The sequence below is a fragment of the Amphiura filiformis genome, chromosome 19 (assembly GCF_039555335.1).
Source record: "Amphiura filiformis chromosome 19, Afil_fr2py, whole genome shotgun sequence".
NCBI lineage: Eukaryota > Metazoa > Echinodermata > Ophiuroidea > Amphilepidida > Amphiuridae > Amphiura > Amphiura filiformis.
This window is the reverse complement of record NC_092646.1, coordinates 26,015,501-26,035,570: the sequence shown is the minus strand read 5'-3', so window position 1 is coordinate 26,035,570 and position 20,070 is coordinate 26,015,501. Positions and strand designations below refer to the sequence as shown.

At 36.4% G+C, this 20,070-nt stretch overlaps 1 protein-coding gene across 1 annotated transcript in view; it reads right to left on the bottom strand.

Moving 5' to 3' along the window:
• Window positions 1-4,295: 4,295 nt before the first annotated feature.
• Window positions 4,296-20,070, bottom strand: part of LOC140140468 (uncharacterized) — a 41,176-nt gene continuing 25,401 nt past the window's right edge. Inside the window, exons 6-7 of the mRNA XM_072162228.1 lie at window positions 7,261-7,362; window positions 4,296-4,366 (exon numbers count right to left, since the gene is read on the bottom strand). Of these exons, the coding sequence (XP_072018329.1) occupies window positions 4,296-4,366; window positions 7,261-7,362 (173 nt within the window). The remainder of the gene's footprint in view (window positions 4,367-7,260; window positions 7,363-20,070) is intronic.

Here is a 20,070-nt window from a genome sequence, read left to right as displayed (position 1 = left end):
CCAGGAGCTGCACCCAGATAACATTTTCATAGTTTTTCATGACGTGATGCAATCAGCAAATCAGAAACCCACTTCTGCTATTCTTCTCAGCAAGCAAGTTTAGTTATGTAATGTGTCTGATAGAGTGATATTTGACTTTTGGATGTGACACATTGCTCTAAAGTAATAGGAAATACAAAAAACTTAGTGTTCGATTTTTGCATTTAGGACTTGTACTCGGGACTTGGATGCCAAGAACTCGTAATCAGATTTGGATGCTGAAGACTCTCGACTCAAATACTCAGGACTCGACTTCAACACTGGTATGATGGTGTGTGTGCAGGGTGGGGGTGAAGATTTTTGCATCTCATATGTGACTTTTCCCTGCTACACACCATCAACCTTAGAAATCCAGTCTTTCGCCTACTTTAAAAGTTAGGTTTCATGCCAGCAGTCATTGGCCATGTGAGTGACTATACAGCTTTATTCACTTCTCTTTTATCTTCACACAGCTGGATCTAGTTTGTATCTATGACCCTCTTCACATTAGAAAATTTCTTCATTCGACGAAGATAAGTTAATCTTGATTAACTAATTAAGCATGTCTACACATTACGCTGAACAAAGACCGAATGAAGACATTGCACTGTACACATTTCATGAAAATTAACGAAGCTCGAACGAAGCTATTAACGCCCGGCTATTATTAAAACCGGCGAAGGTCACTTGTCACATGATCACTTTCCTTCGTTGAACGAAGCGAGCGTACACATTACAAAATTAGCTTCGTCTAACGAAGTATTCCTTCGTCGAAACAACCTTTTTAGCTTCGTTGAACAAAGCAATTTTAATCTTCGTCGAAGGAAGAAAAGTGCGTACACATTAGGAAAAAATGACTTTTAATCTTCGTTCGAGGTTCGTAGAAAGAGGCAAATTTCCTAATGTGAACAGGGTCTATGGTGACAACAGGACACAAACATAAGACTTCTTATTGATTAGATTTTTAAATTTCTTTCGCATGATTTCAATTTTTTAACAGCATAAATTGCATTATCTTGATTCATATTGTTGATTTTTCTCAATGTCCCGTCCCATTGAATTGAAGGGTTATGGTTATTTGTTGGAGTCCAGGGTTCTGTCCCTGGGGGGGGGGGGGGGGTAATGCCAATCCTTGTTTAGGGTAGGAAATTACACTTGTCATACTTGTTTTGGGGGTGCATTTTCAGACCTCACTAATCCCAAGTTGTTTAGGGTGCTATTTGAGACTTGATGCTCATGCATGATATCCCCTTGTCAATGACCCAATGACCAGTGACCCCCTGGGATATTACATAGTTTACATGTAGATGAAACAATGAAAGCATATGACTTGAAGTTACTTTTGGTATCGGGGTCTCAGCATCAATACTGTATAACATTCTTTTTCCTAAAAGTACATTATCTGGATGATAAAGCCTCTACCAATCCTGACATATTTGATGCAAAATTTTCTAGATGCAAATGGCACTTTGTTCATCTGAGCTGCTCCCAGGAGCTGCATCCAGATTACATTTTCATAGTTTTTCATGACGTGATGCAATCAGCAAATCAGAAACCCACTTCTGCTATTCTTCTCAGCAAGCAAGTTTAGTTATGTAATGTGTCTGATGGAGTGATATTTGACTTTCGGATGTGACACATTGCTCTAAAGTAATAGGAAATCCAAAAAAATTAGTGTTTGATTTTTGCATTTTTTGCGTTTGTATCTATGACCCTGTTCACATTAGAAAATTTCTTCATTCGACGAAGATAAGTTAATCTTGATTAACTAATTAAGCATGTCTACACATTACGCTGAACAAAGACCGAATGAAGACATTGCACTGTACACATTTCATGAAAATTAACGAAGCTCGAACGAAGCTATTAACGCCGGCTATTATTAAAACCGCGAAAGTCACTTGTCACATGATCACTTTCTTCTTCGTTGAACGAAGCTTTAGCGTACACATTACAAAATTAGCTTCGTCTAACGAAGTATTCCTTCGTCGAAACAACCTTTTTAGCTTCGTTGAACAAAGCAATTTTAATCTTCGTCGAAGGAAGAAAAGTGCGTACACATTAGGAAAAAATGACTTTTAATCTTCGTTCGAGGTTCGTAGAAAGAGGCAAATTTCCTAATGTGAACAGGGTCTATGGTGACAACAGGACACAAACATAAGACTTCTTATTGATTAGATTTTTAAATTTCTTTCGCATGATTTCAATTTTTTAACAGCATAAATTGCATTATCTTGATTCATATTGTTGATTTTTCTCAATGTCCCGTCCCATTGAATTGAAGGGTTATGGTTATTTGTTGGAGTCCAGGGTTCTGTCCCTGGGATGGACTAATTGACGGTTCTGCTGTCATTTTACCCCCCCCAATCAGGTGGTCATGTGACCAGAGGGGTGTAAACATTACGCTGAATGAAGATGCTGTGATGGTGTTGCAAGCAGTGTTCGAAATAAACACTTATCCTCTTGTCCTCTTGTCCAAAAATCACTGGGGACAACCATATCGAGATATGTACTTATCCTCTGGACAACCACTATATTTTACCTCTTAAATATGGCACATTTTGGGGACAACCAAAATGTTTTGAGGACAAGCAGAATTTATGCTTAAAGTTGTCCTCGGGACAACACCCATATTTTCCTTATTTCGGACACTGGTTGCAAGCTACGTACACTGCTGCTCAACACTGGCTCTGGATAGGTAACTGTTTAGCTAATGTCAAAATAAGTTATTAATGTGCAAGTTGTCCATTTTAAAGCAAACTAGATACTCCTAGGTCTGATTCCAGAAAAATACAGCTGGGATATATAATATAAAAAAAATTTTTTGACAAATAAAACACATAATCCTTATCCTTTAGTTAGACCTAACTGGCAGTAAAAGTCCAATTGTAATATTTCGTCACCCTGCTACGATAATTGCCTAAATTCCTTTTCAGCCAAAATGAGCTTTTTGCCAAAATCATGTCTTTATTAGCATGTGCACCTGCTGTAGTAATGCCATTGCCATAAACCTATCATAAAGGATATTTTGAGTTAGGCATTTTAACACCGGAATTTATGCCTAACCCAGCTGTTTGTCTGAAGATTTTGCTCTGATATTTGCTTAAGTCACAGGCCAAAGTCACTGAAATTGACATGTATCAGTTTTGTAATCACCTATTTGTTTCTGATAATTTCTTTAAATTTATCTCATTATTATTTGTTCTTGACCAAAGATTGGTGAATAAATATGTTTATATACATGCTCGAAACATATTTTGCACTTTCTCTCAAAACTACAAAAAATGCAATTATCATAGCAGGATGACAATGCAGCAATATGCTCTTATGTTTCTTACAATTAGATTTTGCCCAAGCGTAAGCATTCAGAATCATGAAGATAGGCTAGATATTGCTCTTCATTTTATTATTTTATGATTTTTTTCAATTGATTATGAAAGAGAATAGAAATATGCAGAGCCTGAGTTAGAGTCTTTGTAGAAGTCTTTGGGGTTGATTGTCCCAGCCCAAAAAAGTGCCGTTTTTGGCTCTTATTTTCAAAACTTGGCATAATATTGCAATTTGAATTACTTTTATTATCAGTAACATCCAACTACAGTATTACAATTTAGAAATGTTTCATTGGCAAAACAGGATATTATATTCTTAATCCCAAAATAATTAATGCTGTTGTTTTCTGGAAACAGTAGGACAAGGAATCTAAATGTTCATTTGGCTATTCCAGTTGAAATCCTTACACCCCCTATGGAAGACCCCCTCAATCACTCACACATAGGGGATGTGAATTTCAAATGGAGTCACCCAAGGTCATGTCTCCGGTATGGATTTCAACTGGAATAAGCCCAATCGCCATTGTGACTTCCGGTTTTTGAGAGCACTTTTAGGACACTTTGACCTCTGACATTTCGGGAAAATTACTCTAATTTTTTTTTTTTTTTATTATTATTCTAATAAGGTTACAATTAAAAATATTTAGATAATTAATTTATATAATAAATATATTTTTTGGATTTGTTTTTATTCAAGCAAAACTTTTTTGATTATATTTTGTATGTACAAAAAACAATTTTCATGAAAGGTCAAAGGACAAAGTGTCCTAAAAATGCAAAAACTGTCCCACAATGCATTGCAAACTTCTAATGCCGATTTGGCTTATTGCCCATTTTGAAAGTGCCCTATTTTGATGTGATGGATCCTGTGAAAGGGTTTTCGTAAACAAACGATTGCAAAAATGTGCGAACTCAAAATCACTAAATGTCCTTTTGAAGACATGATGATCACTCACCTCCCCAGCCACCGCCTCCACCACCGAAGAGGTCATCTTCTTCGTCTTCTTCTTCTTCTTCCACTAGATGACAAAAACAGAAACAAAATGAGAAAACATTTTAGATCCTAGAATGTAAAAACAGTTTTCTGTTCATATGAGAAATTGCAAAAGCATTGGATTTTTTTTAGCTCCACAGCTTATAATTTGGCCTGATTTTAGTTCACAGATCTCAAAAAGAATGTGGAAATTTCAATCCATCAGCAAGCCCCTATATGGTTCCATAATATAAGTTCAGCAGTTCAAATTAAGTGCCCCTGCACCCCTGTAAGGCCAAGAAAAAAAAATTGTTTGCTTGCCCTCAAATGAATTTTAACAATTGGGTCAGTCGGTTGGGATTTTTTTTTTTTTTTTTTTTTCAATTACTAGCAAACTCTACTGTTTGTATTAATTAAGGCTCAAAATATGAAAAATCAGACAATTTTGGTGTCAAAATGCCAACTACATGTAACATTACAAAACAACTAAAATGTTGAACACAAGCTCTAAAATACATGTTTTTACATCTTCAGAATGCAAAAATAATAATAATAAAAATTATAACAAAAACAATAATAATAACTACCACCACTACAATGTATGCAAACACAAAAAAGTTATCATAAAATAAAAGCTCATCAGAAATATTTTTAAAAACTTCATAAACTTATACTATTCAGTTCAGCCGCTTTCATTTAACAAAGTTTGTTCTTCTGTTTTCTATGCCCTAGGTGTTGATAACATCTGTTTTAACACTTTTTTTTTCAACACCTTTGCATTTTATGCATACTTCGATTACAGTTATTGTTTTTCTCATAATCAATAGAATCACTCAAAACAAAGCTGAAAGATCTATACAAAAACCTTGAAAATATTATTGTTAAAAACACACATGCAGCTGTCACAAAATGAGATAGTGGTGTGTGACTGTTTGTGCACGGTAGCGTGTGGGTGTGTGGATAAGACCTGTTAATGTAAAACATGGATTTTCCTGTTACACTACGATAACTTTGAAAACTGTGGACCCACAATCAACCGTGGACATCCATGGTTTCTCACCAACCTTAACAGTTCAAATTTGCAAAAAGCCTGAAATGGGCTATTTCAGTTAAAATCCACACTACCCCTGTGGAAGATTTTGGAAATATCTTCCACAGAGGGAGTATGTTTTTCAAATGTAATTGGTCAGAGTAAATCAGTTTGAAACCCATTCTCCCCCTGTATTATGGCTTTACCTATATCTTCCACAAATGGGGTGAGCATTTCAAATGGAAGTTACCCAATTGTCTATTCTATTTGAAACTTATACTACCCCTGTGGAAGACTTTAGCTGAATCTTCCACAGGGGTAGTGTGGACTTTAAATGGAATAGCTCAATATATTTCAAAGTGATTCATATATCAGCCCACAGCTGACCGCTTAGGTCAGAAACCGCTGTTTGACAGTAAATTACTGACCTCATTTTTTTGCTTTTGTATTTCATTATAAGGTTGACAGGTCTTACCAGTGGGGTCGTGGGTAGGTATGTGTGTATCTTTATATGGATAAGGCCAAAAAACACATGTTTGTTTCCTGTAGCAGGTCAAATGCAAATGCTAAATGCGTTTTTTATTTATCTTTTTTTAATCCATGTTTTCAAATGGAAAAAAAAACACCTTTTTTGCTACAAATTGGAATGGGAATTTACAGTGGGACTCTCCGACACAAAAAAAAAATCATATTTCCTCATATTCAAGAATATTTATGATCCCCTTTCAACCTGCAGATTTAAAAAGTATTAAAAAAAATGTATGATAATTTTTCACTACGCTCGTTTGTTGTGTAATGTGTAAATGTTTACTCCAGTAGTGTTTTATAGTATTTTTTTGCAATTTTTCCATTTTTGAGGGTATTTTTCTAATGCGCAAAATAAGCCATCAAAAATGTAATGCGAGCGTGCTACAGGAAACAAACTTGGGGTTTTTTGGCCTAATAGGCCTATATGTTATGTATTAATCAAATTCAACAAATTGATTAATTTTCCATCAAACAACACAAGTTTGCCCATAAATAGTTTAAAGCCTAGTCATAATTGGCAATTGAAATGAGCATTTCAAGTTATCAACCAATCAGAAATGATGGTGTCCAGGGGGTTAAGAAACATAGGTGTAAGCTCTGCAGATTAACGTTCACATGTCACCAAGTCCCAGGCATTAAGGGGGTACTACACCCCTGTGGTAAATTTGTGACTATTTTTGCATTTTGCTCAAAAAATAATAACACACTGGTAACAAAAATTATGTATATTATTGGGGCAAGGAATCCAATTACTACACTGAAATTTCAGTGACTCAAGACAAGCGGTTAAGTATATATGATAGGAAATTAGGTACATCCTAGCGGTACCTTATTTCTTATCATAAATAATGAACCGCTTGTCTTGGGTGACTGAAATTCCAGTGTAGTAATTGGATTCCTTGCCCCTATAATATACATAACTTTTGTTACCAGTGTGTTATTAGTTTTTGAGAAAAATGCAAAAATAGGCTCAAATTTATCGAGGGGTGTAGTACCCCCTTAACTATATTCAATACCACAACCACCAGAAAGGAAAGCTATGACCTGCTATAAACAAAATGTGTGAAATGTTTTGTAAATTTTAGCTCGACATTGGGCTATTCCATTTAAAATCCACACTACCCCTGTGGAAGATTTAGCTAAAGTCTTCAACAGAGGGAGTAAAAAGTTTGAATAGACAATTGGGTAACTTCCATTTGAAATACTCACTCCAGTTGTGGAAGATATAGGAAAAACCATAATGCAGGAGTATGGGTTTCAAAATGATTTACGCTGACCAATTACATTTGAAAAACATACTCCCCCTGTGAAAGATGTTTCCAAAATCTTCCACAGGGGTAGGGTGGATTTCAACTGAATAGCCCATTCCCATGATTAATTACCTCCAGGCTTCCTCTGCTTCCTTGGTCTTCCTCTTGGTCCACCATGCCTAAATCCACCTCCTCCTCTTTCATAGTCCTTATTGTTTCTAACATCTGAATTACCTTGAATGTACAAAAGTAAAATATGAGTAGTCAAATAAAACTCCCAATACAATTGGTCTTAAGGCTTTTTTAAAAATAAACAGTGATTCTGAGTATTTCATCGCTAAAAAGAAAAACAAACTCTCTTGCCATTTTCGTAAATGGAGATTTGACATCTAGATTTCTGGTATTTTTGTTTTATTTATAAAAGTTTGTAGACTATATGTTTCTGGATTACTTTGTGACCTTGTGCATGTTATAATTGTGACTGGGTAGAAGTGACTGCATAATTTGTGTAACCATTTTTGCTACTTTTTTTTTTTTTTTTTTTTTTTATTTTTTTTTTGATGTCTTAATTCCTACTTGTTTCTGAATAAAAATCAATAAATATTGAAAGAATATGAGTAGTCTTCTACATGTTTATTTTAATTAATTGTAAGTAAGTTCAAATATTTATAGAATTAGTAAATAAGTAGGGTTTGGTAAAGCGCATGCTTTTATAGTCATTAAACATTATTTCTCCAAAATTGAAAGTTCTGCAAATGAAGAGCTTTGTTGCAAAACCCCTTACATCCACTTTTGACTTTTTGAGAAAAACAGCTTTTTTTAATTGTGCAAGTATTACTTGTTCGATTTGATTCAATTTGGGATTGGATAAAGTGTTGATGAATAGAAACTAAAAGAATAGGTTTGGGACAATTTTCAAGGCTTCCTATTTATTTTATTATTTCTTTTATATCGCACCTTTTGTGGATGTAAGGGGTTTTGCAACAAAATAAATTTACCCCTTTTCTAGAAACCACCTTTGCAATCAAATTTGAGCCCATTTGTTTGCACTACATTATGTAACTTGACTAAAAAGAAAAAATGAAATATCTTATTTACTTTTTTTAATTTTTTTTTTTAATTAAATTCGGGAAAATGGCTTTTTTTTGGTATTTGCGAAGCTACACCTTTTGTTAATTAAAATGATTTTTTTCAAACATAGTGACCCAAAAACAGTTCCTTTTGGTTTTAATAGGTAAAGAACATTCCAGGCTACCATTATACATCAAAAAAATTTAAATCAAAACAATTCTATATTCATTTTAAGTTCAGATTTCGGAAATTCCTAAGATTTCCCAAGCGGGAAATATGCGATAACTCGGAAGGGAAGGTAGTATGAAGGTCAAACAACCACCAAAATGTGTATTTTTACCCACACTATAATATTATGCCAATAACTCAATTTGGCCAAAAGTGGATGTAAGGGGTTTTGAAACAAAGCTCTTCAAATGGTGTTGGCATTGACTTCTCCATAGTCCACTTGTCCATACTCTGGCTATTACATTTATAAAGAACATTCTGATTTGTGTTAGGCCTAAAAAAATTGTTTGATTGGTGTAATATAATATTTAAAAAAAATTAGGGTAGGTCGGTTTAAAAAAAATTAATTCTTTTTTTGCAAAACAATAAGACAACAAGTCTAGGGTCAGGCCTATTTTTAGGGTCGCTCGGTTACGCCAATCAAATTTTTGTAGGCCTTAATTTGTGTACAATTGTTAGATTTTCACATCTGATCTTTTCAGTCATTATAATCCCTCTTTTTGCTAGATTCCTATTTGGACTACTGACTTTAGATTATGGATTGCGGTTAAAGTGCTTAACATCTATGGAAAGCTGGCCATTTTCTGGACTATCAAATTAGCCATGAAGTGATGCATCTTTAAATGGATCTGGCTTGTGATTGGTCCAGATCCTGTGATATAAATCCTGCCGGTATGTGCCATTACCACTAATAACAGCGTACACAACTATCTGTGGAATTTAGGGCACTTTGTGTTGGTGCGATAGTTAAACTCTCACTTGGTGAGAATCCATATCCTAAACCGATAGGGTTACCCACTTTAATAACATATTATCTTATCAAATGAACTATGGCATAGGGCCAAAAAAAAAAATTGTTGTGTTGCCCTCAACCGCCCGACCCTAAATCCTAGAAAATCAGGGGTGCATTTTTTTTTTTTTTTTTTTTTTTTTTTTTGAATGATGATTTTTACAGATTTGTTCAAAAAATCAAAGTTTTTCACTTTAAATTAATATTTTATTTAAAAACTAGTCATTAATTGATGTCCAACAGGTATCCAGAAGTCAAAATTGACAAATGTCTCCTAATTGAAGAATTAGGGATTCAATCATGTTTCACCGTTGTTCATCACCGTTTAACAACGATGCGGCACGCGTCGTCTGCGTGGTTTACTTCAGCGAGGGCAGCTTTAGCTGCCCGGTAAGTAAACCACGCAGACGCTACCGGACGCGAAGTTGTTAAACGGTGATGAACAACGGTGAAACATGATTGAATCCTTTCAACAACGAAAAGGAGCTAAATATCGTATAATTCACGATTACGTATTCACTCGATAGTTAGCACATGTGCTTACTATCGAGGGCTTTTGAAAACGTGCAAAAACGAAAAAAAATGAACAGCGCCATCCACAAAAGTGACAAAAGTGTAAAGGGTTTTGAGCAAATCATCGATACACATAGCTATATACGAACAATTAAACCTACGAATTTGTGTGTTAACTACATTAGCTCAGTTGGTATAAAAGCGACAGACTTTGAATCATCTTAAGAAGAGCGAACTGAGCAGGAGTTCGAGGCTCGTTATAAACTTTTCCGTTGCTTTATTTTTATTTTGGGGTTTGAGCTTTTCTTGATAAATTTAATCTTTGTTTTTCATTTTGTTTCTTTATTGTTTTTTATTTGCTTTATTTTGTTTTGTTTTTCCTTTTCTTTTCTTTTCTCCTTTCTTTCTTTTTTGTTCTATTCATACTGGCGTCATGGGTTATTTATTCAAAACATACCTATATACGAACAATTCAACCTGCAAATGTATGTCTGAACCCCATTAGCTCAGTTTGGAAAACGCCGGACTTCGAGACTCGATGAAGTTCAAATCTGTTCAGTATTTCACTGTTTAGATTTTTTTTTCTCTGCCATGTTTGTTTTACAGGTCTTTTTTAACTACGAATATAGGCCTACATTTGACAATTCTTGAAGATTTTTTTGTGGGCTTTTTATTTATTTATTTATTTATTTTTACCAAAGGAACAATTAGAGATCAGTTGGATTAAAAGTGGAGTGGTTACATAACTCCTTGGTAACTGGATCACGCACCTTTTGAAGACAAATAAATACGCTCATTTCATTCTAATAGACAAAGTGATAATCGGATTACACGTAACACTTCGCTGGCGAATAATTGGATCAACTTTAAAATTTCACCCCATCATCCACTTTCATGCATTTCTACACCCATGCATGCTACACCTCAATGGCAGACATAGCTGCTGGGACACAATAGAACAATAAATGGCGTTGAATGCCATAGACTTTGTGTTGCGATCATATCGATCGAGTGGTGCAGAACTCAAAAGCGTGATCCAGCTGACAGTGATAATCGGATTACACATAACATTTCCCTTGCGAATTGTTACGCATAGTCGTTCTAAAAGTCGGTCGATACATGTTGAACTCAGCACAATTCAGAAATACGCGTTTTTGCTTTGAAAATTCTCGGTCAAATAAAAACGTTTTTTTTCAGTAATGTTGAATAAAAAATGTTGAATAAAAACATAGTTCTTGGACATACATTTGAAAAAAATCCCGGTGTTAAAATTAGGCACGAAATTGTTTCCTGTTTGATTTTGATAGGACTCAGCTTCACCTAGTGCCGTACTATTACGCTGACTTTCCTATTCGGAGAGGATGTCAATTTCGACATCCTCGTCTGTTTACAAACAGAGAGGTAGACAAAAGACCGTTCCGCTTGTCCAAACACACAAGTATCAGAAAGATGGTCCACAATAGCGTGATTCACGTAACATGAATAGGGATTAAAAAGCTGTCAAGTAGAACCATGTGCTTCTTTTGTCCAATTTGCCATCAAGATTTCATATGGAAACAGTTCAGACCCAGAACACGATCATGTCAGAAATTAATAATTTGTTCTGGGACTGATTATTCGGACTAAGCTTCACCTACACTGCGGAACTTAGTCCTCAATGATAGTCAGTCATTTATCTTTTGGTCGTTATATGACTATCATGATACATCTCCGAGGAGCAATTTCAGACAATTGCTTGGGATTACTGGGGCAGAGGTTAATTGAATCCTTTCATGACCACTGATGCATAGTCAAGTCTGACAAGGACACTCGGCACGAATTGAAAGACCATGTCACTCTCGACAAAAGAATGCATGCATGTCAAAGGTCATATGACACCAATTGGTGTTTGTTATGCTCATCGAAATATGTACAGTAGTTCCCTTCATTGTAATGTCCTTCCATACTTCTCCAACCCACTTGGTGATCAGAATTCGTCTTTGGCTTGCTGTTATGTCATTGTTGGCGTATTTATGGCCATTTAATCAGGGACTGAAACAGATTATTGTCAAGCTATTTTTATAAGATTATCTTTTCGACCTTCGATTGTATGCGAGTTGAGCCGAGTGAGATATGTATAAATTTTATTATTTACTCATGTTGACATACTAAATATAAAAAAACATCAAAATATTCCAATATCTTTTTAAGTTATGTAAAATTGTGTAAAATGTCTATCCTTTGTCGAACACAATTTCTGTGTAGCATGGAAAATCATTTACATAGGATTTTGAAGACAAAATGTGATAATTTTGTGGAGATACAGAATGCTAGAACAAACAAAATTTTTTTTTTTTTTGAATGTGTACACCGTACGCTTGGTATTCTTACTGATTTCGATACTAAAATAATTCTTAAGATGATGTTCTTTGAAGATTTATGTTGGCATTTCTAGAGTCTGTCATTATAGGCAAACATGTAGGCTCATTTTGCAATGTACAAGACAAGCCACGCGCTGTGTTGTAACTGTGCTTGGATTCGTACCAGGGTCTATTGATCAACGTATTATTTATGCTTGCTCAACTGAGGATAATTTGTAAACCAGCAAGTCGCATGGTACAATGGGTGGAAGCCGTTTACAGTCCCTCCATAATAATGCCTTGCATGTGACGTATCATCCCGTAAATATGGCGGACTACTCAAATGCATTCAATAAAAGCATGATTGCAATCTACCGTGACAGTTCGTCTCACACACATAACCCTGCACTACGATCAAATAGGTTGATGACAACATTTGATTGAATGGACTGCATGCACTCCGCTATAACTACGGTGAGGACACCGGTTCCAATCCTTTGTCTGGAGCCAATCGATAATTTCATGCAGGGCCTCTATACAAGGTCCCTGATTCAATAAAGCACACAATGTAACAGGCACAATTGAATCGGAGCAGGATTTTACATGTTAGTATAGTATATTTAGTATAGTATATTTTATTCACACACAAATCGTGGCCCTGAGGCCAAATTACAAGTGGTTTACAATATTAAAAACAATTAAACATTAAAAGATACAGTATATAAATATTAACAAGGAAAAATACAGCAACTGCTGTTGTTAGAAAATAAAATATTGCACTTATTCAAGACATCATTCAACAACATTATAAATACACACCATTAAAAGGCTAAAATTGGCTCAATATTACATATTTTAAATGAAGTCAGAATATGCAAAACAGTTCAGGGCACTTAGTTATTCAGTAAATTGATAAAGTATGGAATAGCGCTGTTTTTGAAACGATCGGTCCTTGCATAAAGTTGAGAGATATGATTTGCATTGCGAAGGACCCTGCCATGACTCTCCAGTCTGGTAGGAGGGATGAGATCTTTTGTTCGGATAGAAGTAGAAAGCCCTTGCCAACTTACGACAATGGTCCTCCCTCCTATCAGCTAGAGAGTCTAGCTGGCACAGATTAAGAGCGTTGTCATAACCATCATACAATTTGCCCAGAACTATTTTGCAAGCTCTTTTTTGCAGCTGCTCCAAAGTATAATCTTGAGTTGTGGTGAGTGAGGAATGCCAAACTACATCGGCGTATTCAAGTAATGGTCTAACATATCCTTTATAAACTGAACATAATTCCTGGGTATTAAAACCAAACCTTTTTAAAATCCTAAGCATATACAACCGACGATTGGTTTTGGACACAATTTCAGCAATGTTTCTATCCCATTTGAGGTTGTCCTGCATCCAAATACCCAAAATTTTTGCCTCAGAAACAAAGTTGAGAGGAATGTCATTGATTTTGATAACATTATTGGGTGGATTCCTCTTAAAGCAGACCTGTAGGGCTTGACATTTCAAAGGATTAAGTTTCAGATTATTATTGGCAGACCATTCACTGAATTCATCCAAAACATCTTGAATTTGGCTGGATTTGGGGTGGATGCAGTTCTCAACAATTGTCAGATCGTCGACATACTTCCAACATTTTGTTTTAGGCACACTACTTGAAACAGCATCATTGATTATAATCTGAAAGCCTATTGGGCCTAGTTTTGTACCTTGTGGGAGACCTCCATTTACAGTTTTGTAGTCAGAAAGAACATGTTTATAACGAACACACTGTTGTCTATTGCTGACAAAGTCAGACAACCATGGCACAATAGACTCACGGACTCCCATATGGATACATTTCTCCATAAGCAGAGTATGGTCGATCAAGTCAAATGCTTTTGAGAAATCCGTGAGTACCACTGTGCCAACGTTGCCAGCCTTGTCAGCGCCTTGATGAAGAAAGTGAAGCATGCTAACTAAATAATGTGACGTTGACACACCTTTGACATTACCAAACTGTTGGTGGTCAATTTTATGACTTACATCTTCTAAAACCCACTTGGATATAAAACCTTCCCGATTTTTGCAAAGCAGTCAGTAAGTGAGACAGGACGTAGCTTCTCAATGCTTGGTGGGTTTGTTTTTGGTATTGGGACTACGATGGCCTTCTTCCATTGAGAATGGACTACTCCCTCAATGAGGGAGGTGTTCAAAACCTCTGTTAAGGGAACACTCAGTTCATAGGCAAATTCTTTAACTAACCTTGGAGGGATGCCATCAGGCCCACATGCTTTACCTCGATTTACCTTGCTGAGCTCAGCATACACGTCCCAAGGATATAATTGAGGTGGTGATTTGTAAGCTGGTAAATAAGATGGAAGCTTTGTGTTATCCAGAGGATTGATGTTGGAAGACACATTCACAAATAGCTCATTGATGCTGTTAGCAATACTGACATGATCAGAATTCTGAATACCAGGGACATGTATGTTGTGCTCAGCCTTTGTGTCATTAGTCATGACTTTAATTTGTTGGTGCCATTTGCGTGGGTCCTTATGTTGTAAATTGCGGACAGAGTTGGCATGATAATTAATTTTAGCTTTAGCAATTTCACGTTGAACTTTATTGCGAAGTTGGCGCCACTGAGTTTTGTCTTCAGCCAGAAAGGCTGCCTGGCGTTCGAATCAATTTTTTAATTGGGGGTAATCCACTTTTATCATTGTCATGGTTCTTTACTTTGACATGTGGGAAGAATGACTCCATTGCACTGTTAAGATGTTCATAAAAAGCATCCACCTTTTCCTGAGTATTGTTGGCTTCAAACACATTAGACCAGTTTTGATCTTGAATCCAAGTGTCGAACTCCCTGATTTGGGAATCTTTAAAGGTGCGGACAACTCTAACAGCATTTTTATGCTTGCGAGTGGTGGAAGGATTGGGTTTCCAAACAATGCATATGTGGTCACTCTTACCCACAGGTGACATAGGTAATGGATCTGAATAAAATTTACTAAAGTCAGTCATAATCAAGTCCAGTATAGCTTGTTCACGAGTAGGAAAATTTACAATTTGTTTTAGATTGTAAGATCTTGTTATCAGATTAATGTTCATTCTATTGAAATCACCTAAAATGGCTGAAACTAATGTCCGGATATTTAACATGTAACAAGTCCATTGATTCAAGTAGGTGTTGCCGAAGAAGGTGTTGGTTGGGGAGTCGGTGGTGATGTACACGGCACAAAGTGCTATAACAGAAACATCCTCGGTAACATTTGAGGTTCAAGCAATACCCAAACACACTCAAGTTCATCAGGGACTGTTATGTCTGTAATATGCATGGCAGATATGTGAGATCTAACATAAACCGCAACGCCGCCGCCTTTACTTGTATCACGACACTGGGAGAACAGATTGTAACCACTAATTGATGACATGGAGCAAGGTAATTCTGGGTGAAACCAGGACTCTGTGATTACACCAACATCAATATTTTCAAGTTTAAGCATAGTTTCCATCTCATCCATCTTCTTAACCAAGGATCGTGCATTGGTCAGCAGTACAGCAGGAAAGTCATATTTGCGGGGGGTTGACTGTTCAGCAACACATGCAATAGGTGTTAAGATTCTTGGTCTACAAACGGTAGACCTTAGAGTCAAATCAGAATGAACCCCGGAATCAACACTGGCATTGGGGTCTAAGGCAATGTCAGAAACGTAATCTTCATACTGGTATGCAGCTATAGGTCTGTGATGTGAAACATGAACAGGAATCTTACGATGAATATGGGAACCTGCTCTGCGACCTCTACTGCGTTTCTGTATGCCAAGTTCTTGAAGTGTACATTTCACACTAGATGTTACTGCTACAGAGTTATCTTTAAGTCGCCAAAGTTCATTGCGAGTATAGCTAATGAGGGGCTGTTTGTTGTCATTATGAGGGCTATAGTGTTGGGTTGTTGTGCTAACAGATGATGCTGAAGTCCCACAGTTTGTGGTACTCGAGTTCAAAATTCTGCAGTCTGGTATGCAAGGTAAACAATCACCAGGGTTCCAAATTCTGCAGTTAATATGGTGGATTTCTTGTCCATGATAAGCTTCAGAAATTACAGTTGTTGGTTCAGAGACAGCATTTTCTGACTGGATAGCAACATTATTATGATACTCACTGACTCCATGGTATGTAGATATAAAGTTGATGATGACCAAAAGACAAAATATTTGGACAAAAACAGAGACAGGATACAACATATTGGCAGCAGCTGCAACAGCGCCCTCTTTCTACACAATGAGCGTGTTTATAGTGAGACAATCTTTCCGTTTTTTAGCTAAACTACCGCGCAGTCTAGATTTGCAATGGTTAGTAAAACATAAACAAATATAGACTGCGTGGCAGTCCAGCTAAATACCGCATAATCTGGCTCACTATAAACACGCTCTTTGTTTTTTAATTTTTCGTATTGCACAAAATCGTAAAAGTATAATGGATAAGGTTAAAATTATAAAATGCAAAAGATTTCTTTGCGGTTAAAAAGCATGTCCATATCACGTTTAAGTCGCAGTTATTGTGTCCTTCTTATGGAATATGGAATTTCTGTAGCGTGTAATAGTGCTCAGCACTATGTCGAGTCGTGTGATTTTGGTGTTAAAAGCAAACTTTCACTTGATTTTGTCTCTTGTGGGGGTAAATAATGGGAAAAAAGATGTTTTCATTTTTTTATTTCGTGGGAAGTGGTAAAATCCAAGATGGCCGCTAAAATCCTATAAAACTGACTGACATATGCAAAAAAAGCTATATATATCACTCTCAAAATATGCTAAAAATGTAAATTTCAAACACTGGAACTATGTAGGCTTGTGTCAGACACTCAAAGAAAGATTTAATATTTCGGGGTAAGTGGTAAAATCCAAGATGGCCGTAAAATCCTATAAAACTGACTGACACAGGCAAAAAAGCTATATATCGCTCTCAAAATATGCTAAAAATGTAAATTTCAAACACTGGAACTATGTAGCCTTGTGTCAGACACTCAAAGAAGATTCGGGGTAAGTGGTAAAATCCAAGATGGCCGCCAAAATCCTATAAAACTGACTGACACATGCAAAAAAAGCTATATATCGCTCTCAAAATATGCTGAAAACGTAAATTTCAAACACTGGAACTATGTAGCCTTGTGTCAGACACTCAAAGAAAGATTTAATATTTCAGGGTAAGTGGTAAAATCCAAGATGGCCACCAAAATCTTGTAAAACTGACTGACACATGCAAAAAAAGCCATATACCTCTCTCAAAGTATGCTCAAAATCTAAATTTCAAACACTGGAACTAACATTGTGTCATGCACTCAAAGATAACTTTAATATTCTAGAATTATGATTATTATTCAATATGGCGACCAATATGGCTGCTTATATACTGCTTAAATGTATATAAATGCATGAGTTTGTGATTATGTCTTTAAACCAAAAGCACAATGTTTTACATAACCAGACCCCTTGCCAGGTCCAAGATGGACGACATATCAGATACAGTACCTACTCATGGCACTAGTGCATGGTTATGCACCACTAATAGGCCTGGGTGAATCATGGAAATGATGAACTATTTGTTTGTGTGGCATCTGAAAAGGCTGTTTAAAATCACTGTAATTGACCAAGTTATATTGCCAAAAAGTACATTTTGGGTTTTGATGCTTGAAATGGTATATTTTTCTCATTATATGACACCTTTTAGCATATATTAGCCCTATCTAATAAATTGCATCTTTCAGCCGTGGGCGCAATGCCATTTTGTTTTGCGGTTCAGTGCATTTAAACAAGAAAAGTCTCATTTCAACCTATGTTGAGTTTGTGATCATTTTTGATCATTAAATCATCTAGTTTCACCTGGTATTGGTGGCGTTTAACTATATTAAAGCAGGTGAGAGTTCTAAATTTGAGAAAATTTCACCCGAAATCAGCCATTTTGCCATTGACAACAGTGTAATGGGTTTAGGGGTTTAGACTGCGTTATCCTAGATTCACGTCCCTTATCGGGGGTTAGGGCACCTTATATGGGGTTTAGAGTGCATTATCCTAGATCCACGTTCCTGATCTGGGGTTAGGGCACATTATCTGGGGTTTAGACTGCATTATCCTAGATTCAGGTCCCTTATCTGGGGTTAGGGCACCTTATCTTGGTTTAGATGCCTTAGATGGGATTTAGACTGCCTTATATGGGGTTTGTGTTTCTTATCTAGGGTTTAAGGTGCCGTATTTGGGTTTTTTAAACTGCCTTATCTGGAGCTTACGTCCCTTATCTGGGGTTTAGATGCCTTATCTGGGGTCTAGACTGTGTTATCCCAGTTAACATCCCTTATCAGTGGTTAAGGCAGCTTATTTGGGGTTTAGACTGCATTATCCTATATTTACATCTCTTATCTGGGGTTAAGGTGCCTTATCTGGAGTTTAGACTGCCTTATCTGGGGTTTACGTCCCTTATCAGCGGTTAAGGCGCCTTATCTGGATTTAGATGCCTAAAGAATATATCTGGGATTTAGACTGCCTTATGTATGGTTTACATCCCTTTTTGGGGTTTTACATCCCTTATGGTTTACATCCCTTATTTGGAGCCTTATGGGGTTTAAATGCCTTATCTGGGGTTTAGACTATGTTATCCTAGGTTTACGTCCCTCGTCTGAAGTTAAGGCGCCTTATCTGGGATTTAGATGCCTTATGTGGGATTTAGATGCCTTATCTGGTGTTTACGTTCCTTATCTGGTGTTAAGGTGCCTTATCTGGGGTTTAAACTGCCTTATCTGGGGTTTACGTCTCTTATCTGGGGTTAAGGCGCCCTATCTGGGGTTTAGATGCCTTATCTGTGGTTTATGTTCCTTATTTAGGGTTAAGGCACCTTATTTGGGGTTTGGACTGCTTTATCTGGAATCTATGTCCCTTAATCTGGGGTTACGGCGCCTTATCTGGGGCTTAGATACCTTATCTGGGGTTTAGACTGCGTTATGCTAAGGTTAAGGTATCTTAGCCCTAGGTAAGGATCGTAAACCCCGGATAGGGCCGTATAAACCACTGATAAGATAAGATAAAGGCTAAATTCTTCATTTTAGTGGTGGTTATTTTTAAATTTTGGGGTTTAAGGTCCTGTGCTGTTTTAGATTATACCAATGGATTTCTAGACCCTGTAAACATGGGCATAGACACCAGCATCATACTTCTAGGACTTTCTGCACCCGAGATATAGCCAAATTAATTTTCACTGGCGGCCATTTTGAAATTTTGGCAGCCATCTTGGAATGATAGGTCAAAGGCAGTTGTAAATGACTCTATTGGATTCCTTGACCCTGAAAACATGGGTATAGACATCAGAATCGTGCTGCTGGGTGCTTCTCTGACCAAGTTATGGTGATTTTAAGGGATTTTGGCGGCCATTTTGAAAAACGCCCTCTACCAAGAGTTCCCCACACTTTTCGATGGTGCAGACCCCTCTCATTTTATTCAGCGTCCTCAAATCTATAAAGAAACACCTTCAAAACTTCTTGTACTCAACCCTAGAATGGGACTTCCATTCTGTATCATACTAAAGCGCAATTTATGAGTAAAATATGGCAAATTTTCAATCACGGCGGCCATCTTGGATTTTAGGCACTAAACGGTCTTTAAAAAAATGAAAACATGTTTTATTTCAATCTTTACCTTTCAATGTAATGAAATCAATTGAGAAATTGCTTTTAACAAACAAATCGCACGACTTCCCCTTTGTTCAACATAGCGCTGTGCACTATAATGGCAAAGAGGACCATGACCGCCTCATTTTAACATTGAGGGCATACCCAACTACATTGTTGAATAAATAGCCCATGATCCCAGTATGAATAGAACAAAAAAGAAAGAAGAAAAAGAAAAGAAAAGAAAAAACAAAACAAAATAAAGCAAATAAGAAACAATAAAGAAACAAAATGAAAAACAAAGCAAAAAAAGATTAAATTTATCAAGAAAAGCTCAAACCCCAAAATAAAAATTAATCAAC